We start from the raw sequence: 20,886 nt of genomic DNA on the forward strand, positions 1-20,886 counted from the left end.
CAATCATTTTCTTTTCTTGGCCATTTTACCTCAACTACAGATCTGGGACTCATCTACACTGGTCGTTCTCTTTGTCTTCATCTGCTGTGGCATAGTTTCATGGGATTTGCATCACGCTTATTCCAGAATGCTAAGTCACACAACTGTGTGTGTGTGTGTGTGTGTGTGTGTGTGTGTTTACATTACCACCTTAGAGCAAAGTGGTTTCCTCTCCTCCCTGTGCATTTCACAGCTCTTTCACCCCTAGCCACCCGCATAGTTTCAATTGGTTTCTGTTTGTTTGTTTGTTTGTTTGTTTGTTTGTTTGTTTGTTTGTTTAATTTTATTTATACCCTGCCCTCCCCAGCCAAGACCAGGCTCAGGGCGGCTAACATCAAGTATAAAAACAATTGATTAAAATACAACTTAAAAACAGGATTAAAGTACAACTTAAAATGCAGCCTCATTTCAGTGGAAGCCCAGATCAAAAAACTGTTTGGGAGGAGAAAATGTCAAATCTTCACCAAGGCCAACTATCCAGACTGGTCCTACGTGGGCCAGAAAAAAGCCAGGGAAGTCCCCAGATAGGGGTTCCATCACAGAGGGAAAAGGAAAGAGGGGGAGGGGATCAGGCTGATCCCAAGCCAAAGGCCAGGCAGAACAACTCTGTCTTACAGGCCCTGCAGAAAGAAATCAGATCCCGCAGGGCCCTGGTCTCATCAGTCAGAGCGTTCCAGCAGGCCGGAGCCAGTGTTGAAAAGGCCCTGGCCCTGGTTGAGGTTTGTGTACATACCAGGGGTTATTAATGGGGGTAGGGATGTACAGGATGCATATGCATCTTGGAGAAGGTTGTGTGAACACAGGTTAAAAACCCAGCACTGTATATGCTGTGAGTGCAGAGTAAATGGGGTGTGAACACAGCTTAAGAACATTGGAAGCACCTTCCATGGAGTCATGTCATGGATCCATCTAGCTCCGTATTGCCTACCCGAGGAGCAGGTTCACATTATCTACTTTATTTCTTACTATAATCCTAAAATCAACTACCGTTAATTATTGTCTGGTGTAACACAGCAGCTCTTGCACATGCAGCACACACATGCACTCCCCAGACACATACAGACCACAGGCACACATGCATATTTCTCTCACACACTACATACACACATTCTTAATATTTGTAAACTTAATTGAATACCAAATGCCAAGGACTATAAGCCCAATGGTGCCAGTGGGAGCTTTCCCTCCATATCACTGACTGCCATTTTGGAGGTGGTGGTTGTCCAGATTGCAGCTAGGGAGCAAAGAAGCAAACCTCCCCTTCCTGATGTGTTGTGATCTCAGTGAAAACCAGGACCCTGGTACCTGGTGTGATACATTTTTTTTAAAAAAAAAAAACAACAACCCAGAAATGGTTGCTAATTTGCAACTAAAGTAACATTTTGTTTGGCTTCAGTATAGGGTGATACAAAGTTTAAAATTGGTGCTAATCCCTCAAAAGCTGTCATTGAGACAATTTCTTTATTATTCATTGTTAAAGATAACAGTATTGGCTCATTGTCTTAATTTCTCCTTAGATTAAGGTGGTTGTTTTTGCGTAAGAAGTATTTAAACTTCCTGAAGACAAGAACATCCATTCATTAATCACCAAACAAAAAGTTGTCTTTGGCAACAAATTCAGGATATTACACTGAGTAGCAGAAATTGTAACGCGCAAGCTCCACTCTTTTCAATGAGTGAAGCTATTGTCACATTTTGTATCACGCACATATCCTTGGCACCAGGGTTTTTCAGCCACAATCACTGGAACTCAGTTCTGGCACCTCTCAGGTGGGCGCCATTGGCATCTAAGAGAACAAGGGAAGCGTTCATGGTGAGTTCTGGCACCTCATTTTCTAGAAAAATAGCACTGCTTGACACAGAATGGTCTCGGGATAGGTGCCTGAAAGCAACAAGAGCAACCTTCTAACTGAAGCTCCACATGCTTCTTTAAAAACCATTTACAGCATTGCTGGAAAGAGATGCATCTTCCCCTGGCTTCAACTGGCATTTTGTTTTCACGCTCTCTGACAATGCATCTCTTTGTTTTTGCTGGTACACAAGTACATATAGTCTTGGGACATTCACATGAGGATAAATGTGCGCTTTTTCTGTGTCACCAGCCTAATAATAGCAAAGATAGTCTTCAAACCTATCTGCCTCCCATATATCTCATGAACCAATCATTGACACTTAAGCTCACAATCTCAAAACTGGAAGGAAGCGACAACTTGTGGCTGTTATTCAATGCACTGAAGTGAAATCACCATGAATCAACATATTTGAATGATTTTGGCATGACAAAGGAGCCTCACTGTGGGGGTTTCCTTGTTTTCCCACAGTTGGACAATGCAAATTCTGGTGTTCATGAGTAGGCTCATTACCAGTTGCAATCCTTATATCTGACTTTTGCTATTAATTAACACAGGAGTGAAGTCTTTGGGTTAGGGTTACATTTTAGTGACACATTTTAACCTCTGCTTGCATTGTGGCAAGTTCTGGATTTCAGATTTTCTTTATTTCTCTTAGTGGCCCATCTGCTGTCCTGAACCCCAGGCCTACCTGGCATTAAGTCAGTATGTCAAGTCCTTAGTCTAAGGTCAAGCCACGTGTCCAAAGTCCAAACTGAAGCACCATGTGGCAGAGATCCTGGAGCATCCAAGCTGAGGTCCATCAACATGGGCAGTTGAGAAGACACAGCACCTCAACTCTGCTTCCCTTTTGCATGCTGATTGCAGCATCTAGGCTTGATGAGGCATGTGACCCTCCCCTGTTCCAATCCTACTCCAGCTGAGGAATCACACCCCTCCTCCCAGAGCTAGCGTGTCTCACCTGGCCAGAGCTAGAGAGCTGGGCTGTGGACCCTTGCCTGCCTCAGCCTCCTGGAGCTCCCCACCCGTTGTCCCCTTTGCCTCAGAGCCCACCGTGTGAGGGTCATTATGGCTCTGGTGATGGGTCCTGCTGCTTTGGTTCCTGTGCACTTGACCCGCATCCCCTCATCATCCTCCGTCACCCCATGAGTACTTCCTACATCAACCTCTCCTTCCCCATCCCCAGCTTGTCCCAGTGTGTCCCAGTCCCAGCCACACCCCTCACTGGGGTCTTCTTCCTCTTCCCCATTGCCCTGCCAGTTCATGATATCTGCTCTCTGAGGCTTTTGGTGTCAGATTGAGGTGGTTATGATTAATGTTATGTTTCCCCTGTCTTGTTATGCAGCTAAACATGTTTTAGTCATATTTTAATGTGTGTGTTTTGTAGTGAACCGCCTTGTGATATTGAATGAAAATGGAACTATATATATTTTAAATAAAATAAAGAAAAAACTCCCCTGGGGCTTTTTCAGTTCAGTAAATGTGGACAAGTTGGGGAGGCTGCGGAGACAGTACTGCAGAAATGCTACAGTGGAAAGAGAGAGAAAACCAGATACCACCCTCAGTTTTCTGTTCCCAACAATAAGGAAATTTCAACTTTTGAAGGAATTTTGATGTGACCTCAGAATGAGGAAGAAAAATAGAAGCCTATTTCCAAGAGGAAGAGAATTTCTGAGACAGAATAGTTGTTGGCACAGCCCTTGTGCTCATCACCACCTGATTGTAGCACGCCTTGACCACACACACATAGGGGAAATGCTCTTTCGATTTCACAATCACTCTTTTTGGGTGCGAGTAGCTATAAATGCCACAGGCAAAGTGAGCTGAGACAAATTCTGAGGAGCAACCACCAGCTTTCTTCAGAACAGGAGGGCTGTGCTGAATCTGTACTCACCATGGGCCGAGCATTCATTTTGGCGTGTAAGTTTGGCTTCAATAGCATGTGTATGTTGGATGTTGTTGTTTTGCTAGATTTCACTCATTAAGATATGCTACTGTGCAATGTGCTCTTATTAGGAATGGAGGAGAACTTTGATCCAGCTCATACTGAAAAAGTAAGCATATGTAATTTGCACTTCTCAAAACAATAGGTCAGGCATAGGCAAACTCGGCCCTCCAGATGTTTTGGGACTATAACTCCCATCATCCCTAGCTAACAGGACCAGTGGTCAGGGATGATGGGAGTTGTAGTCCCAAAACATCTGGAGGGCCGAGTTTGCCTATGCCTGCAATAGGTGTACCAAAACTCAGGCATCCTTCAAAATGTGCACCTATCTGAATTTTGCAATGCAGTTGTACAAAGGTTGTACAAAGCATGCAAATTTTGGGGTAAAGTGTGCACATAAATGCATATATTTGTGAAAATAATTTTAAAAATGCATTATCCTTGGGGAAATTGCTTTGCAAGAGTTTGTATATTTGGAGAAATTTGTACTAAAATGATGTTGAGTTTTCATAAGGACTTAAAATCACAAAAAGATTTTGATTGAATCTAAAAAGATTAAATTACAGGTCCTAAGTTTGCCTGTGCTGACTGATTTGGGCTTCAAGATTAGACCCCATTATTTGAATTATATTCTAAGGTACTATTCCACAGCCGTAGACAACTTTCTGATGGTGTGGCAGAAGGTTTGTATTGAGTGAATTCTGAAAGAAAAGCAGATGGGGGAATGAGAGAGAGAGGATCTGAATTACTTTAAGAATAAACCACCAGTAGATTGTGTCAAAAAGGGGACTTTGGCTAATGGTGCAAAGGGTTAAGACACACACTGGTTGAAATTTCTCCTTCCTCCCAACTATTAAAGCTTGAGACCAGAAGCAGTGCCTTCTTTTGCTTCTAGTCATATGAGAAAAGGCAAAGACACCCTAACACTTCATTTTCTGTTTGGGAAAATATACCATCCATCACATTCTAACCTTTATCTGAATGACCTCAAAAACCTTCATAACATTCACCATCATTTTAGTTGTTGGTTATTGGGTTAGCAGGATGGATGAGAAACTCTTTCAATAGCACAGGAAATTAAATGCTATTGAAGAGGGGCAAGCTTGAGATTTATGGGTTACAGAACATGTAGCCAAAATGATATCATTTGTCTTTCATTTTGTATAATCTATTGAGGGATTAAATACCATTGGTACAGTATTTTATAATACATGGCTGGACCTTTTGTAGAGGAACACATTATGATGTTCAGGCATGTGGTTATTTTGATATTGGTGTTTTAATCATTAGGACAATTCAATTTGGTGTTTTAGTCTATAAACCATATTGAATTCATATACGGAAAATGCTATTAGTGCTAATAATAATGCTATTAACAATTATCATAACAGAATCAACTTACTGGAAGCTCCCAAAGTATCCAGCCACCTGTCTAATATCTTCCATTTTCATTTTTCTCTAGGTTTTGCCATCTTGCTGGTTTTTCACTGCAGTAAGTAAGCCTTCCCAGAGTTGTTACTTGGTTAGAACAAGCCAAGTGAAAATCAGGCAGAGTAAAGCTTGGGTTTGTTGGGCTTCGTTAAGACATTTCCTGCTTTAGAATAATCTACCGCATGCTGTGCATGATGGAGCCAGTTAGACAGAGCCAGGTGTCAGCACCTAACACAAACACCTGGCATTACTCACCTGGGCATGATAGGTTGAACATACATATCATGCCAATCCTGGCCCAATAGCATTGGCTACCAAATAGTTTCCAGGCCCAATTCAAAGTGCTGGTTTTGACCTATAAAGCCTTAAACAGCTCAGGGCCACAATGCCTTAAAGATTCCTTCTCCCCACAATTATCATCTGAGACCCTTCTTTGTGTGTCCCTTCCGTCAGAAGACTGGAGGGTGGCAACATGAGAATGAGCCTTTTCCAAAGTGGCTCCCCCCTGGAATGGGCCTTTTCTGTAGTGGCTCCCTCTGCAGTGACTCACCTGGTGTCTTTGTCACATATCTTTAGGCACCAGGCAAAACATTCCTCTTCTGCCAGGCCTTGGGCTAATTAAACAATCTCTGGCTTTTTAAAGGGGTGCACTGTTTGCTACTATGGTGTGGATTTTTGTGTTTTTATATTGTAAACTGCCTTGTGATACTTGGCAGTAAAGAAATTTATTTATTTATTTATTTAATAATAGGTTCAGTTTCAAACTTTGTCTCTCCCATATATGAAAGGCATATCTAAATTCTAAAACTATAAACAACTTGTTTATCTATTTCCTCTCCACTTCTCTACAAATATAGGTGGGCAAATATAGTAATGGAAAAAATCCAGCCATATTATTGATATGATGAGAGCAAGGCTGTAACCTTAAGGTGTTATGTCCCCACATTGGACCTCTATCATCAGTAAGGCCAGGATGGGTGGATGTTTCTGTGGAAGCAAGTACGGCAGATCTGACCTTGGAACTCCCTCACCAAGAGTGGGGTTCATTCTCAAACGAGGGGGGGGGGAGAGAGAGAGAGAGAGAGAGAGAGAGAGAGAGAGATTGGGGCGGGGGAGATAGTTTGCATCAGTACAATCTCTCAGGAGCTGTAGGAATGCACAGTTAACAGAATATTACCTCAAGGTAAGTTATTTTGTCAACAATTCCAGATTTTTACACACACTTTCATCTTTGCAGGCTCTGCTTTCAAACTGGTTTGCTATTTCACCAACTGGGCTCAGTACAGACAAGGTGAAGGGAAATTCCTCCCTCAGAACATTGATCCTAATCTGTGCACTCACCTCATTTATGCATTTGCGGGAATGTCAGAGAACAAGATCAAAACACTGGAATGGAACGATGAAACACTCTACAGGGATTTCCAGAATCTCAAACAAAAGTATGGAGAGGGCTGGGGAGGAAGGATGACTTTTTTGAATTTCCTAGAACTAGGATCTAAACTTGTATGAGTGCTCCCATTTTCTGATAACAGGGAATTCTGGGCTTAAGAATTGTATAGAGTTTGGTTAATGAGATTTGAAGGTGGAAAATTGGTCAAGCCAACACCTTTATATAATGCTGTGTCATTCACTGTTTCTTAGGAAGAAGCTTCACTTCCCCATGGAGGTAAAAGGGGGTGAGACCTAGCTGAGTCTAAGAATCTAACTCTGTGATCTTAACCCCTTCATGTACTAACTAGCCCTATGCTTGCTAGTAAGGTTTAAAAGCAATTTCCTATGCGCCATACCCTCAAACCCAAGTTGGGACTTTGAAAGAAAACTACATACAGTATGCATGATCTGTTTGTGTACACTGTTTTCCATGTGGCTGGGAAATATATGCAGAAAAGCTAGCTTCCATGAGCAGCACAAATGAACTTCACCGGGAATGATCAGAGATATTTGTAAGCTCAGCTGTGCAAGACACACACAAAAAAACTGAACTCTGTTCCTCTCTTCTCCTCCTATCTAGGAATCCAAGACTGAAGACACTTTTAGCTATTGGTGGATGGACATTTGGAAGTCAAAAGTAAGACCTGGGCATGGGGTTTCTGAAAGAGGAACTTCATCATGAGTAGGCAATATGTAATAAAGATGGGTGTTTGCTTCAGTCAAATCCTGAATGCAGAACTGAAATACTGTAGCTTCTTCAGAGAGATTTGGGAGAAGTCCACAGTGAAGTGAGGTCCCTATGAAGTGATTCAAATTGCACCAGGCATTTCCAAATTCCCAAATCAAGGTCCAGACCAAATATTGTGTTCTGTGCTGCTCTGTAGCATATCCCATTCCCTCCCCCTTCTCAATAATAATATGCATCATGAAAGTTTCCTGTTGGAATCCTAGAACCCCATCTTTCTATTTCATTCATTCATTTTTGCATTGCATTGCATTTACTAGATGTTCTGGCGAGTGTGTAAGGAATTCCAAAATAAATAAAAATGACAGATAACTAAAATGCAATGATAACAGCGCTAAAAGGAAGCTAGAAAAAAAATCAAAGTTTGTAGCAACGATGCATGTTTTCAGTTTCATTTGTTTTCATAAAGCAAATGAAGGTTAAAGTATCAGATTTAAAAGGAAGCATAAGGTGTGAAGTTCATTAGGTGAACGTTTATTAGAAGGTTGTTTCTAGCCACCCATCATATTCTGGATGGTGGAAGCACTTAGAGAAGTGTCTTCATAAATGATCTCTGAGCATTTGCAGGTACATACAGGGAATGGTAGTCATACCAATACTGTAGCATCAAACTGTGGTGGGGTTTTAAAGGTCAAAATCAACACTTTGTGATTTGGGCTGGAAGATGATGTATTACCATAATACGCTCAGAGGCAGAGTCCCAGCCAGTACTTGCAGCAATTTTCCATCCTGCTCTCAGTTTCTAGACTGTATTTTAAAAGAGCCCCATTTCCAATGTGTTACACAGATACAATAGCCAACATGGTGCCCTCCAACTATTATTGAACTACAACTTCCATTAGTCCCAACCAGTGTGGTCAGTTATCAAAGATGATGGGAGTTGTACTCCAGCAACATCTGGAAAAAGCACATTGACTACCTCTGAATTACAGTAATTTGAATAAGGCCTGAATAACAGAAACCAAAAATTCTACTCCATCCATGTAGGCTCATAGTTGGCACACCAGCCTAAGCTGCTATTTAAAGTTAAGTTGCCAATTTTCATGAAGGTATTTTTTTTTAATTGGGTGGCAATGTTATGATGCTTTTGAAAAAAAACCTGGAAGAAAGTAAACATGCCTCATTCCACCACCACCCCCTCTGTACTGAGGCAAATAGCTTCAGAATAATTTAAAGGTCACATGGCCATGAAATTGAAATACTGAGAACTATGCATATTAGTGCCAATCTTCCATCTCATGTTAACCACAGTGCTGAAAATGCCCACTGAAGCCAGTCCTTCAGATTCATCTAACAAAGGCATTACAGTTGGAACATTAACTCTGAGAAGCATATGTTCTCAGAATAATCACACACTGTGGTTTACCTCATTTCTCCCTACTCCCAAGTCCATTCTTTGGAGACAAATCAGGTCAGGGGCATGCTTTATGGAAGCAAAGCAAAAACAGATTGAACAATGAAGTTTCTCCCATGGCTTGATGGAATAAAAGGAAAGTCTGTTCCTGTGTTGCGTATTCTATGGGGACACTGCCTGATTTGCCCCAAGGCTCCAGTTGTAGACCTGTTCTTCATAAGATGGCATTGTTGGTTGGCAGCAGAAATACTGTAAGCACCAGTTATGCTTTTCCAAAGTTAACAACTACCAATACACCAGAGTGTGTGTGCTTATGCAGCCAGTATGGTAGCCTTCACCATTCTGGTGCCTTCTGAATGTTTTGGACCACATCTTCCATGGCACTGGACTATCGCAGCCATGAACTGTAAGAAATAAATAGGCAAAGACTACAATTTTGTCTTAATGACTTGATTCTCTACCTATCATGGGTGCTGTAAAATTAGACATATATATTTTTTGCATTGGCAGGGGACTGTTAGGGGTGGAATCGAGACCTCCAGCATGTACTGCTGATTATTTAATGCCACACAAGCATCTTTGTGGCTTTGGGAGTGATGAGAGGTGCTACAAGAGCCAACCATGAGCCCAGGTGATGGGTGATGTAAGCTCCAGTTGTGGAGGAGGGATGTCCAGATCTGATGGCTCCTCAGGGTCACTGGTAGTACAGAGATCTGCTGTGGGCCCTGCTCTTCCTAATTTGCTTCTGAGGAGACTCTACATTTGAGGTCTGAGCAGGACTGAACCAGGACACCAGGACATGGTGACCTTGCAGTGAAGCAAAACAGCAGCATGTTGGAAAACTAAAATCAAACAGTAAAAGCTTGTGGGTGGACAAAGTCTTCTTCAGCAACCATCTGAAAACTAAAAGACAAGAGTCCAGTGGATAACCAAAGGGAAGATATTTTGTATTTTTAGCACCATCACTGTCTCGGGTGCCAAACAAAACAGCCATGATGTGTATCTTTTTGACTTGAATTGTTTCCCTTCTAGGTTCTCTGCTATGGTAGCTACTCCTGACACACGTCAGACATTTATTAATTCTGTGATACAATTCGTGCGAAATTATGGTTTTGATGGCCTGGACCTAGATTGGGAATATCCTGGAGCCAGAGGCAGTCCTGCAGCTGATAAAATGCGTTTCACTTCCTTGGTTCAGGTACAGTAAAACTCAGCAAATCACCATCAACCAATTCTACTGTCTGGCTGCAGATTCCAGGGGCAACTTCTGTGCACAACAGGCAATGAATTTAATAGGAATATCAGGGAGTGCTGCAAAGAGACAATATGAATTATTGTTTTCTCAGTGAACGGATGGAATCAAGTTACAAGATTCAGACTTGTGTCAAATCCCAGGCTGGGCCAAGGTGTTGTCCAGAGACCAACCCCTAGATTTGCCTTTGTCTCGGTTATGAAAGGGAAGTTGACCAACTAGTCAAGATATCAGAACTGTGTATACAAATAGAGCCCTAGACCAGCAAAACTAAATTATGTGAAAGCTTGTGTAAATCACCAGACACATCTGGAGTGGGTTTTGAGACAATATGGAACAAGGGGCTTAAAGATAGGTTCTTGTGCCTCAAGTAGTGAGCTAATAGGTTGAACCTATAACATATAGATAAGATAATGTATAAATATTCCATAAGCTAGCCGTACAGTATGGTCTGAAGGTACACGAGGCCACCACCTTGTTGCAACTAAACAGGTTTGGATCTGGTCATCTGCCTGAATGGGTAGCCACCTGGGAACTACATGTACTTTGCCTTGGGTTCCAGAACAGAAGAAAGGTATGGGATGAAAATGTAATCAAAGCATATGGCATTTTCAATTAGTTCTGAGGGAAAATGATTGAATCAGTAGGTCTCTACCTACACTTCCGCTCTTTACTGGGAAACCTCTTCTGCTTTGATTCAATTTAGATTTCCCTTTTTATTGATTGATTTTAATTTGATTCATTGTATTTCTATGACGCTTTTCATTCAAATGAATCCCAAAGCGGCTTACAAACAATAAATTACAACATGATAAACCATAATAGAACATCACAAATATAATATAAATCGTATAAAATAATTAACAAATTGTCAATGAAACAATTACAATCTATAAAACAGCAGCTGAAAAATAAACCGAACATCACAATTGAAACAAAAGTCATATTGTATGATTAACAAATCAATACGACATTTATAATCTATAAAACAATATTAACAACTTAACAAAATAGCAGCTGGGGGAAAAAAGCTAAGCACTGTTAAGTTCATGCCCACTCTCATAACTCACAATCTTTCACTCTATTTGGTTCATTAAAATAAACATAAAATACAGTACACATAATATACATCAGCTCAACCAAATGCTATACTAGCTGGGGTCCTCATGTAGTGGGTGATGGAGGAGACAGTGGGGCTCTCAGGCCTACTGCCAGTGGCAAGGTAGATATTGACTCTAGGTAGCCTGCCCAGGTGCCGTTGATGAGGAACTCACCCACATCGCTCTCAGTAATAAGGAAATGTGAGAGGAGCCTGTCCCTATTCCAGCTTCTTCAGCTGCATCTTGGCCAACCTGGTGGCAGGGAAGGAGGAGGCTGCTGAGGGGAATGAGGGGGGTGGCTGGTTGAGTCCATCAGGCAGGAGGGAGAGGCCATGATTAACATGCTGAGAGAGCCTCAGCAGGATCCTGGAGGCCTGGATGAGCTCGCATCCAATGACTCAGAGCTGTGTATCTGTCTTGGTGTCCATTCAAGGCATGAAGCAGAGGTCATCGGCCAGCATGGGTGAAGCAGGAGATGTGGGGGTGGGCCAAGAAGCTAGAGAGTGTGGAAATGGGGATGTTTCCATCTCTTCCACATCCTCGAGCTTTAAGAGAAGGACAAAAGCAAATTTAATTATTGTTCTACTCAACTATTTACCTTAGGAAATGGCGAAAGAATTCCAGGCAGAAGCACAACGGACAGGAAAGGAAAGGCTGCTGCTGTCTGCTGCTGTGGCAGCTGGGAAGGAAACCATTGACAATGGCTATGAAGTGGACAAGATTTCCCAGTGAGTATGATGAGGCACTTATGAACCATGAAGGGAAATTAATGGTGGCAACTCACAGGCAGCTTGCATTTGATACTTGAGAACCAGTTTAGTCCAATAATTTCAAATCATGGTTGACAAATCATGCCAGTGGGCACATAATTGCCTGCAATGCATCCGCTCAGGATTCTTATGCTAGAGATGGAATAAACATATTTGAATTCCCCTTGCAGGTCTCTGGACTTCATCAACCTGATGACATATGACTTTCATGGATCTTGGGAACGCGTTACAGGACATGTCAGCCCTCTGTACCCTGACACCGTAAGTGTTAAATATTTCCTAGCAAATTGTAGCCTCTCATTTTAATTGAAAGTAAAGAAAATGTCCAAAGATACAAAGCAAACCCACTATTTCTTGGTCCTCTAGATCAGCCTTTACCAAGCTCCTCATCCTGTGAAAGGTTTCCAATATGGAACTGGGATAAAGTTCTTGGCTGAAATAATGTACAAAAACAGATCAAATACGTATTGAGATACAGTATATGAAATACATTGAGATACAATATATATTGTGATATAATGCATGCTTAAATGCCATTGTTATGGCTTTGTATCGTTTTAAAAATATTCATCATTGAATAATGTGGAAATGGGGTTGACTAAACTAATGAATGGATATATGAGAATTTGATACAGACTGGGAAAAGACTCATGTCTCCATCCATAGTCTATTGAGTCGTGGCTGCTGGGAAACTACAGGTCTGTGGAGCAACCAGAGATCTGAACAGTAAAACTGGGCAACATGCATTGATATCATGCTTTCTATCTCATTGCCTCATCAAGGACAATGCTGTGAAGTACTGGATGGGCAAAGGAGCACCAGCTGAAAAGCTTGTCCTGGGAGTTCCTCTCTATGGACGAACCTTTACCCTTTCTTCCACACAAAATGGGGTTAATGCGCCAGCCTCAGGACCAGGGACAGCTGGCACTTTCACCAAAGAGGCTGGATTCTTGTCTTATTATGAGGTAGGAAAGATGCTTAAATATAGATATTGTTAGGCTTGCCCCACTTCTCTAAGTGGTGAGACGTTCCAGGAGTAGAGTGCTTGCGAAAGTTTGTGTTTTGCAATACTGGGTTGTTGTGGGAGGTTTGTTTTACGTTTTACAAATACAGGTTGTGTATAGGTGGAGGCACTTAAATACTGCAGAAGAAAGCTGCCACATCAGATCTCCAGAGAGAGGGCACCCCTGATACCGCTAACTTCCAGAGCCCCCAAAACTCACCTCTATTTCGCTCTACAAAAATGGCAACCCCTTTCTTCTTGCAGACCTACGTTACGTCATCCTCGGCTGAAGGAGCAACACATGCCCCTTCCCCAGTGTGGTCCTATATATATAAAAAAACCTAGCTGTCCAACATTTTGTTGTCATGGGGACACATCTAGTGCTGTACTGAAAAATCCCATTCCTAATATTTTTGCAGGGCCATTTGCAGTGACTTTATTTCCAGTTACTTTCTTGTGGGTGAAATCAGTTTTTGCCATGTCTCCCTCTGCACTGTTGGGCTGGGCACTGGGATGGCAGAATCCAGAGGAAAGTGGGGAGAAATAGAGGGGGGTGAGGCTGGAACAGATGGAAGGCCTTCCGTTCCCACCACATGGTCCCTCCCCTCTGGCTCCACTGTGGCTCCAGACTTCCAGCTGCCTCCCCTCCTGAGCAGGTCTTAATAAAAATCCATTTTCTTATCTAGAATTAGGAGCATCTGCTACTGTGTTTTGATCATGGCAAACCCGCTGCCTTTACTTTCCCCCACCCCAATTAACTAATTTCCTCAAACTTATGGACACATACTTCCCTTTTCTGTTCTGCTTTTCATGCCACACACATCCTCAGATTTGTTGAGAAAGTTGTGGGCAAACTTCAGGACAGGGCTGAGAACATACAATCCAAGAAGGTTCAAACTGGGGTTATTGGGTTGTTGTTTCTGTTTTTATTAGGTATTTAGTGGTTTTATATCTTGATTTCATTCTGTGAACTGCACTGAGACCCCCCGGTTATAGGGCGGTATACAGTGGTACCTTGGTTTGCAACCGCTTTGGATTACAACCGTTTTGGATTACAACCACGTCAAACCTGGAAGTGCGTGTCCCTTTTTTGGATTTAAACCAATGGGGGGGAGGCCCCATTGGCGAAAGCGCGCCTTGGGTTACAACCTGTTTTGGTTTACAACTGGACTTCTGGAACAGATTATGGTTGTAAACCAACGTACCACTGTATAAATTCCATAAATAACAATAACAATAATCATAATCATAACCTGCACTATACATTTAAAGCATCATGCCTCTTTAAACAATCGTGGCTTCCTCCCTGCCAAAGAATGATGGGAAATGTAGTTATTAAGGGGGCTGAGAGTTGTTAGAAAACTCTTATTCCCCTCACAGAGCCACTGTTCTCAGAGTGGTTTAACAGTTAATTTCTTTTCCCAGGGGCTCTGGGAATTTTAGCTCTGTGAGGGGAATAGGGGTCTTCTAACAACACTTGGCAGCACTAACACTGTACTGTGGCTGGTGGAGACTCTTCAAGGTCCCCAGTAGAAGTCTTTCCCAACACCTGTCATGTGCATGTGGCCTACCACTGAGCTATGGTCCCTCCTCAGGTCAGCAATCATTCTCTGTCATATAATATATTTCCAAAACATCCTGGAGTAGCGTTAAAACCCCTATTTTGCTTTACTTATTTTAAGGGTAAGGCACCTGATACAGACAGCTTTAAGAACATAAGAGAAGCCTGCTGCATCAGGCCAATGGCTCATCTAGTCCAGCATCTTGTTCTCATAGTGGCCACCAAGATGCCTCTTTGAGACCTGCAAGCTGAGCACGAGCACAACAGCACTCTGGCCACCTGCAACTTCCAGCACCTACCTATTATTCAGAGGCACAATGCCTCTGACTGTGGAGGTGCAAGATAGCCATTGTGGCTAGTAGCCATTGGTAGACTTGTCCTCCATGAATTTGTCTCTCTGAAAGCCATCCAGTTTGGTGGCCATCACTGGTTGGTGAGGGATCACATTCCATAGTTTTACTATGTTCTTTGCAAAGAAGTGCTTTCTTTAATCTGTCCTAAATCTTTCACCATTCAGCTTCATTGAATCTCCATGAATTCTACTACATGAGAAAGGGAGAGGAACTTTTCTGTATCCACTTTCTCCGTGCCATGCATAATTTTATAAACTTCTATCATGTCATCTTTTCTCTGAACTAGATGCCCCCAAATGCTGAAACCATTCCTCGTAAGAGGAAGCTTGCTCTATCTCCTAGGTCATTTTAACTGCCCTTCTTGCAATTGCAACAGGCTCTGATTTCTACACCTCCGTAATGGGGAAGTTGTCTGACCTCAAGTGTCTCAATTCAACCATGTGGTAACACAGCCATGCACCAATCTATTTTGTTTCAGATCTGCAACTTTAATAAAGGTGCCACCACAGCAGTGATTCCAGGGGGGAATGCTCCCTATTCCTTCAAGGGAAATCAGTGGGTAGGATACGACAATGTGGACAGCATTAAAACTAAGGTAACAATTTTACATATATTTGCTTTTATCTGTACAAAACATTTAGTGGAGCTCAATGTTATGCTTCAAAATCATCACCTAGTAAACATGCTAGCAAGCTACATAATTACTAGATAATAAAGATACTAGGTTCTTTAAGGACCACTTTGTTATGTAGAATGCAATTTCCAATAGGAATTAAGGTGTCAGGGGCTGGACTGAGGAGGAATGGTGGGAGTTCCCCCCACACACACACACTTTTCCTGGGGGCAGGAGGACAGTATTGATTTAGAACAGTGGTTTGCAGAGGGGCATAGTCCAGAGCGGGAAAGCTGGGAAATACTGGGTGAGGAACAACTAGAAGAGGAAACACCAAGAGAGAGACAGCTGGCAGATTCAGTGTCATTGGACAGCATTCCTGACCCACTTGTCCCCCCCTTCGCCTAAGACTAGAAGGGCTTTGAGAGTGGTAAAACAGAAAGCACAGCGGCAACAAACTCAGATTACCCAACATAGGAGTGATGTAGATTAATGGGGACAGAGGGGCTGAACCTTTACTGGGAGCATCGCCATTTCTAGAGAGATATGCATTACTTTGTCTTTCACTGTGATTATTAAAGAAACTAACTGGTAAGAACTCTCTTTCATTTGATCTGTTTATTACTGCCACCGGGGGAGAGATCTGATTCCCCGAAGTCTGACATAAGCTGAGGTTTTCACTGCCTATAGTGATTAGGGTGTTGGACCTGGGAGACCATGGTTCTAATTCCCACTCAGTGATAAGCCTTACTGGGTGACCCTGGGCCAGTCACCATCTCTCAGCCCAACCTTCCTCACAGTGCTGTTGTGAACATAAAATGTGGGAGAGGTAGAACCATGTACACCACTTTGAGTTTCTTGGAGGAAAGGTGGGATATAAATGTAATCAATCAATAAAAACACATGCAGTGGGTAGCTATGGTTCACCATGCTTTCCCAAGGACAAAATGCTTAATGTTGAACAATAGCAGCCAGCGATAGGGTGATGTTGCAGAGCTGCTCTCCCAATACTGACATCACTGCCACTTACATGGGTAGGGTGGGGCAAGGCACTGGGCTGCATGGGTGTCCTGATGGAAGTGCTGGATTGGCTCTAGCCATAAGCTGCAGTGATGCTAGTGTCTGGAGGTCAGCTCTGTCCCACCACTCCAGCAACTGCTCATATTGAAATTGTCAGTTGTTATGATGATTTACTTTTGTCTTGGACTTTACTGTTAAAGGCAGCATACTTACAGACTTCTGAATATTCTAATTTCCTTCTTAAACAGGAGCCATATTCATTGCCCTAGAACGGTTCTCACCATTATTATTACTCCCACAAGCCTTTGAATTCCTGTTTCTATTTCTCTCAGGTCAACTATCTGAAGCAAAAGAAGCTGGGAGGTGCCATGGTATGGGCCATGGATCTGGATGACTTCAGTGGTTCTTTCTGTGGCCAAGGAGCATACCCACTCCTCCAGACTCTGAAGAGAGAACTTGGCTCCACAGGTTAATCCTTTGTTATTATATTTGTTTTTCTTGAAATCCTCAGTCACAAGGCCTGTAGGGAACTAAATATTTACCCAACACACTTACTTCATTCTGGCTTCCTGTTATATAGCAATAGGTAGTTGCACCCATGATATAAGAAGAAGAAAAAAGGTCTCTGTGAATAGGGGAGTTTCTTGTCTCCCTTTAGGCCTCTGGTTGTGCTTAAATAAACTCGTTTAACCTAAAACAGCTCTCTTAGGCTGTGCATTTCTCCTCCTCTTCATGCAACACACCAGGGAATGAACAATCAAGGCTGTGTAAGCACATAAGAGCCCAGTTGGGTCAGCCCAAAAGTCTACCTATTCCACTATCCTCTTTCCCACAGTGGCCAACCACATGCTTCTGAGAAGCACACAAGCAGGACGTGAAGCACTAGGTCTCTCCTACTGTCCCCCTCCCCCAGCAACTGTGGGATGCTGCCTCTGATCGTGGAGGCAGCATATTCTCCCCATGACTAGCAGCCCTAGCTTCCATAATTTCATCTAATCCCTACCTTGAAATCCATCTAATATGGTCAGCGCCATTTCTTGTGGAAGCAAGAAATCCCATTATTTAACCAGTTAACCATTTCTGACTCTCCCACCCTTCATTGGGTGACTCCAGGTTCTAGTATTATGAAGGAAGGAGAAAAACATTTTCTCCATGTCAGGAAAAAGCACCAAGGCAAAAGCCAGCTCCAGATGACTGGAATGCAAAACAGGATGTTGTGGTTTGCAGATGTACTGTTAGAGAAAAGGTGGAGTCTATTCTCTGTACTGAGCACCGGATGTTAGCTCAGTGTGTCATCTGACCTGTACTGGAAGTGCAGGGGCGGAGTTTGAGTCTCTTCTGATGGAGACTGAAGGGTGCAGCGCATTTCTATGTACTGCTGAATGACAGGAATAAAACATGTAAATAGGACTCCTGTCTGTCTCATTTCCCCTCCCTGGGGAGAATGCAGGGAGGGAGAGAAGATGAAAGAAGCAGAGGGTGTGTTCTTTCTCACGTCTAATGAGAAGAATCCCCGGTTTGTTTACCTAGCCTGCCGGCAGTTGCAGACGGAAGGTAAACACAGTATCTCACTCAATTGCCTCGGGGGAGGCCAGGTACCCACACACCACTTCTCTGCACCAAACAGCACTTTCCCTGGTTCCTTTTCTACTGATATTGAAAGGTTCTCTTTGTGTGTGACTAATTTCACCCCATCCCCATTAAATTTCAAGTTAGATTTCAGCACCATTTAATTTATTTCATTAATCTGGGACATCTGAAGACCACCTTTCCTTGATTGAGCAATCAAAGGCGTACCTCACACTGCAAGCTTAAATTTGCCACAGCAGCATCCTAAAAGTCAATGTGCACAGAAGCCTTACACAGAAACAAGAAGTCAAAGGAAGAGGCAGAAGAGGCAGCTGCATTGCTGGAGCCTTTCATGAGCGCCAGCTCCAGATATATACAGTAATATATATATATATATATATATATGCAGGTTTTGGTGTCCTCGGGTGTCTTCCCGTGTAAAAGTTGGGGTGTCTAGGCGACGTTTCGACGAGGTCTCACTCGTCATCTTCAGGCTGGTGCTTTCGGCTTCTTGTTACTGGAACAGAGCGGGATCTCAGTGTTTGAGTTCCTATAAATACTGTAGAGGGGTGTGGTGTATTGCCTCAAAAGTTCTGGGCAGAGGGGAAGTTCCCAGGCTAGTGTTCTTTTCTTCTTTTGTTCCTTAATTATTTGAGGGATATCTTGAGTGATTTCTTGAGTGATATTCTGAGTACCACTTAGGTGGGTCATTAGGTGTGGATTAGTTGCTAAAGCCTTCGTGTCTTGACCTCTTGAATTTGTGAAGAGTTTTTCTGGGAAGATGGCTGTACTGCACTTAGTTGTGCTTTGGCTTGGCTTCGTGTATAGGGGCGAGCTGTGGTTTTGTGCTCTTTAACATGGAACATCACCACAAGAGAATAATCATGGAAGCCATCGAGATAGAGAAACACCCTCACAACATGAACAAGCGTGACGACACGTCCCGCCTGCCAGACATCTGGAAATTAGCCCTCCCCACAAAAACCGACACCAGATCCAGAGGCACACAGAACGCCACCACCAATCAACCACACCAGACCCAAACCCAGACCCTCTCCACAGATAAATTACAGACACCATCCAGTAACCAAACCATAGTGGCACCTCCGGATGCTGCACCCCCCTGCAATCCCTACACAGATCTGGCTGGCACAGGGCACAAAACCACAGCTCGCCCCTATACACGAAGCCAAGCCAAAGCACAACTAAGTGCAGTACAGCCATCTTCCCAGAAAAACTCTTCACAAATTCAAGAGGTCAAGACACGAAGGCTTTAGCAACTAATCCACACCTAATGACCCACCTAAGTGGTACTCAGAATATCACTCAAGAAATCACTCAAGATATCCCTCAAATAATTAAGGAACAAAAGAAGAAAAGAACACTAGCCTGGGAACTTCCCCTCTGCCCAGAACTTTTGAGGCAATACACCACACCCCTCTACAGTATTTATAGGAACTCAAACACTGAGATCCCGCTCTGTTCCAGTAACAAGAAGCCGAAAGCACCAGCCTGAAGATGACGAGTGAGACCTCGTCGAAACGTCGCCTAGACACCCCAACTTTTACACGGGAAGACACCCGAGGACACCAAAACCTGCATTCCTGTACCCGTGAAAATCTACGAAAACAAATATATATATATATATATATATATATATATATATATGCAGGTTTTGGTGTCCTCGGGTGTCTTCCCGTGTAAAAGTTGGGGTGTCTAGGCGACGTTTCGACGAGGTCTCACTCGTCATCTTCAGGCTGGTGCTTTCGGCTTCTTGTTACTGGAACAGAGCGGGATCTCAGTGTTTGAGTTCCTATAAATACTGTAGAGGGGTGTGGTGTATTGCCTCAAAAGTTCTGGGCAGAGGGGAAGTTCCCAGGCTAGTGTTCCCCTCTGCCCAGAACTTTTGAGGCAATACACCACACCCCTCTACAGTATTTATAGGAACTCAAACACTGAGATCCCGCTCTGTTCCAGTAACAAGAAGCCGAAAGCACCAGCCTGAAGATGACGAGTGAGACCTCGTCGAAACGTCGCCTAGACACCCCAACTTTTACACGGGAAGACACCCGAGGACACCAAAACCTGCATTCCTGTACCCGTGAAAATCTACGAAAACATATATATATATATATATATATATATATATATATATAAAATCTTTTTTAAAAGGCTAAACTATCTATATTCTTCTTCTGGCAGGCCTGGCACCAAACCCCAAACCTCCAGTTCCTGCTGAACCTCCAAGACCTGATGTGCCACAACCTGATGTGCCACAACCTGATGTGCCACAACCTGATGCACCTACAGCAGACACCTTTTGTCTTGACAAGGAGGATGGGATCCATGCTGATTTGCAAGATGCCACAAAGTATTATATGTGCGCCCACAAAAAGACTTTCAGCATGCCTTGCCCAACAGGACTAACTTTTCACAACCAGTGCAAATGTTGCAATCATCCTCAATAAAGGGCTTCTAATATAGGCAAACCCCAAAGATGACATTCCGTTGTCTTCAGAGCTAAGTACTTCAGAGCTAAGTGCTTTGCTGTCCCTGTAAAACTGCCTATACTTCCAATATGTTCATCTGCATATTTCTCCAAGTCTTTAACAAATAGGGTTATAGTATCTGCTTCTGCTTTGCACTAAAGAACAACGCACCAGCCAGCAAGATATGAGCACTTCATAATAGTTTGCTTATACAATATGTAGCCACTTGCTCCCTATTTCTGATAATTGTAGCAAAAGAAAATAAACTAATTTCAACTAAAAGTAGTTAGAGGCTTGTTTTGTTGCATACCTAGCAGGCAACCAGCTCCGTGAATTCATTTTAATAATAAATGGTACTAAA

General features: G+C 42.9%; 1 protein-coding gene across 1 annotated transcript; it reads left to right on the forward strand.

Annotated features, from left to right (window-relative positions):
- Nucleotides 1-3,653: 3,653 nt before the first annotated feature.
- LOC310709398 (chitotriosidase-1-like) lies at nt 3,654-20,807 on the forward strand. The gene is made up of 11 exons (XM_083509023.1): nt 3,654-3,809; nt 5,297-5,326; nt 6,503-6,704; nt 7,277-7,333; nt 9,828-9,993; nt 11,751-11,875; nt 12,088-12,178; nt 12,700-12,882; nt 15,313-15,429; nt 16,800-16,935; nt 20,239-20,807. Exons 1-11 carry the CDS (start codon nt 3,785-3,787, stop codon nt 20,502-20,504), a joined length of 1,398 nt encoding a protein of 465 aa, XP_083365149.1. The 5' UTR covers nt 3,654-3,784; the 3' UTR covers nt 20,505-20,807.
- The last annotated feature ends 79 nt before the right edge of the window (nt 20,808-20,886 follow it).

Source organism: Podarcis liolepis (genome assembly GCF_965112155.1).
Source record: "Podarcis liolepis genome assembly, chromosome: 6".
Taxonomy (NCBI): Eukaryota; Metazoa; Chordata; class Lepidosauria; order Squamata; family Lacertidae; genus Podarcis; species Podarcis liolepis.

Excerpts from the sequence above, each read along its gene's own strand:
- LOC310709398 (XM_083509023.1), top strand. The coding sequence starts at position 3,785 with ATGGGCCGAGCATTCATTTTGGCGT. Across the intron at positions 7,334-9,827 it reads TGGACATTTGGAAGTCAAAA|GTTCTCTGCTATGGTAGCTA; the intron begins GTAAGACCTGGG and ends TTTCCCTTCTAG. Across the intron at positions 11,876-12,087 it reads GAAGTGGACAAGATTTCCCA|GTCTCTGGACTTCATCAACC; the intron begins GTGAGTATGATG and ends TTCCCCTTGCAG.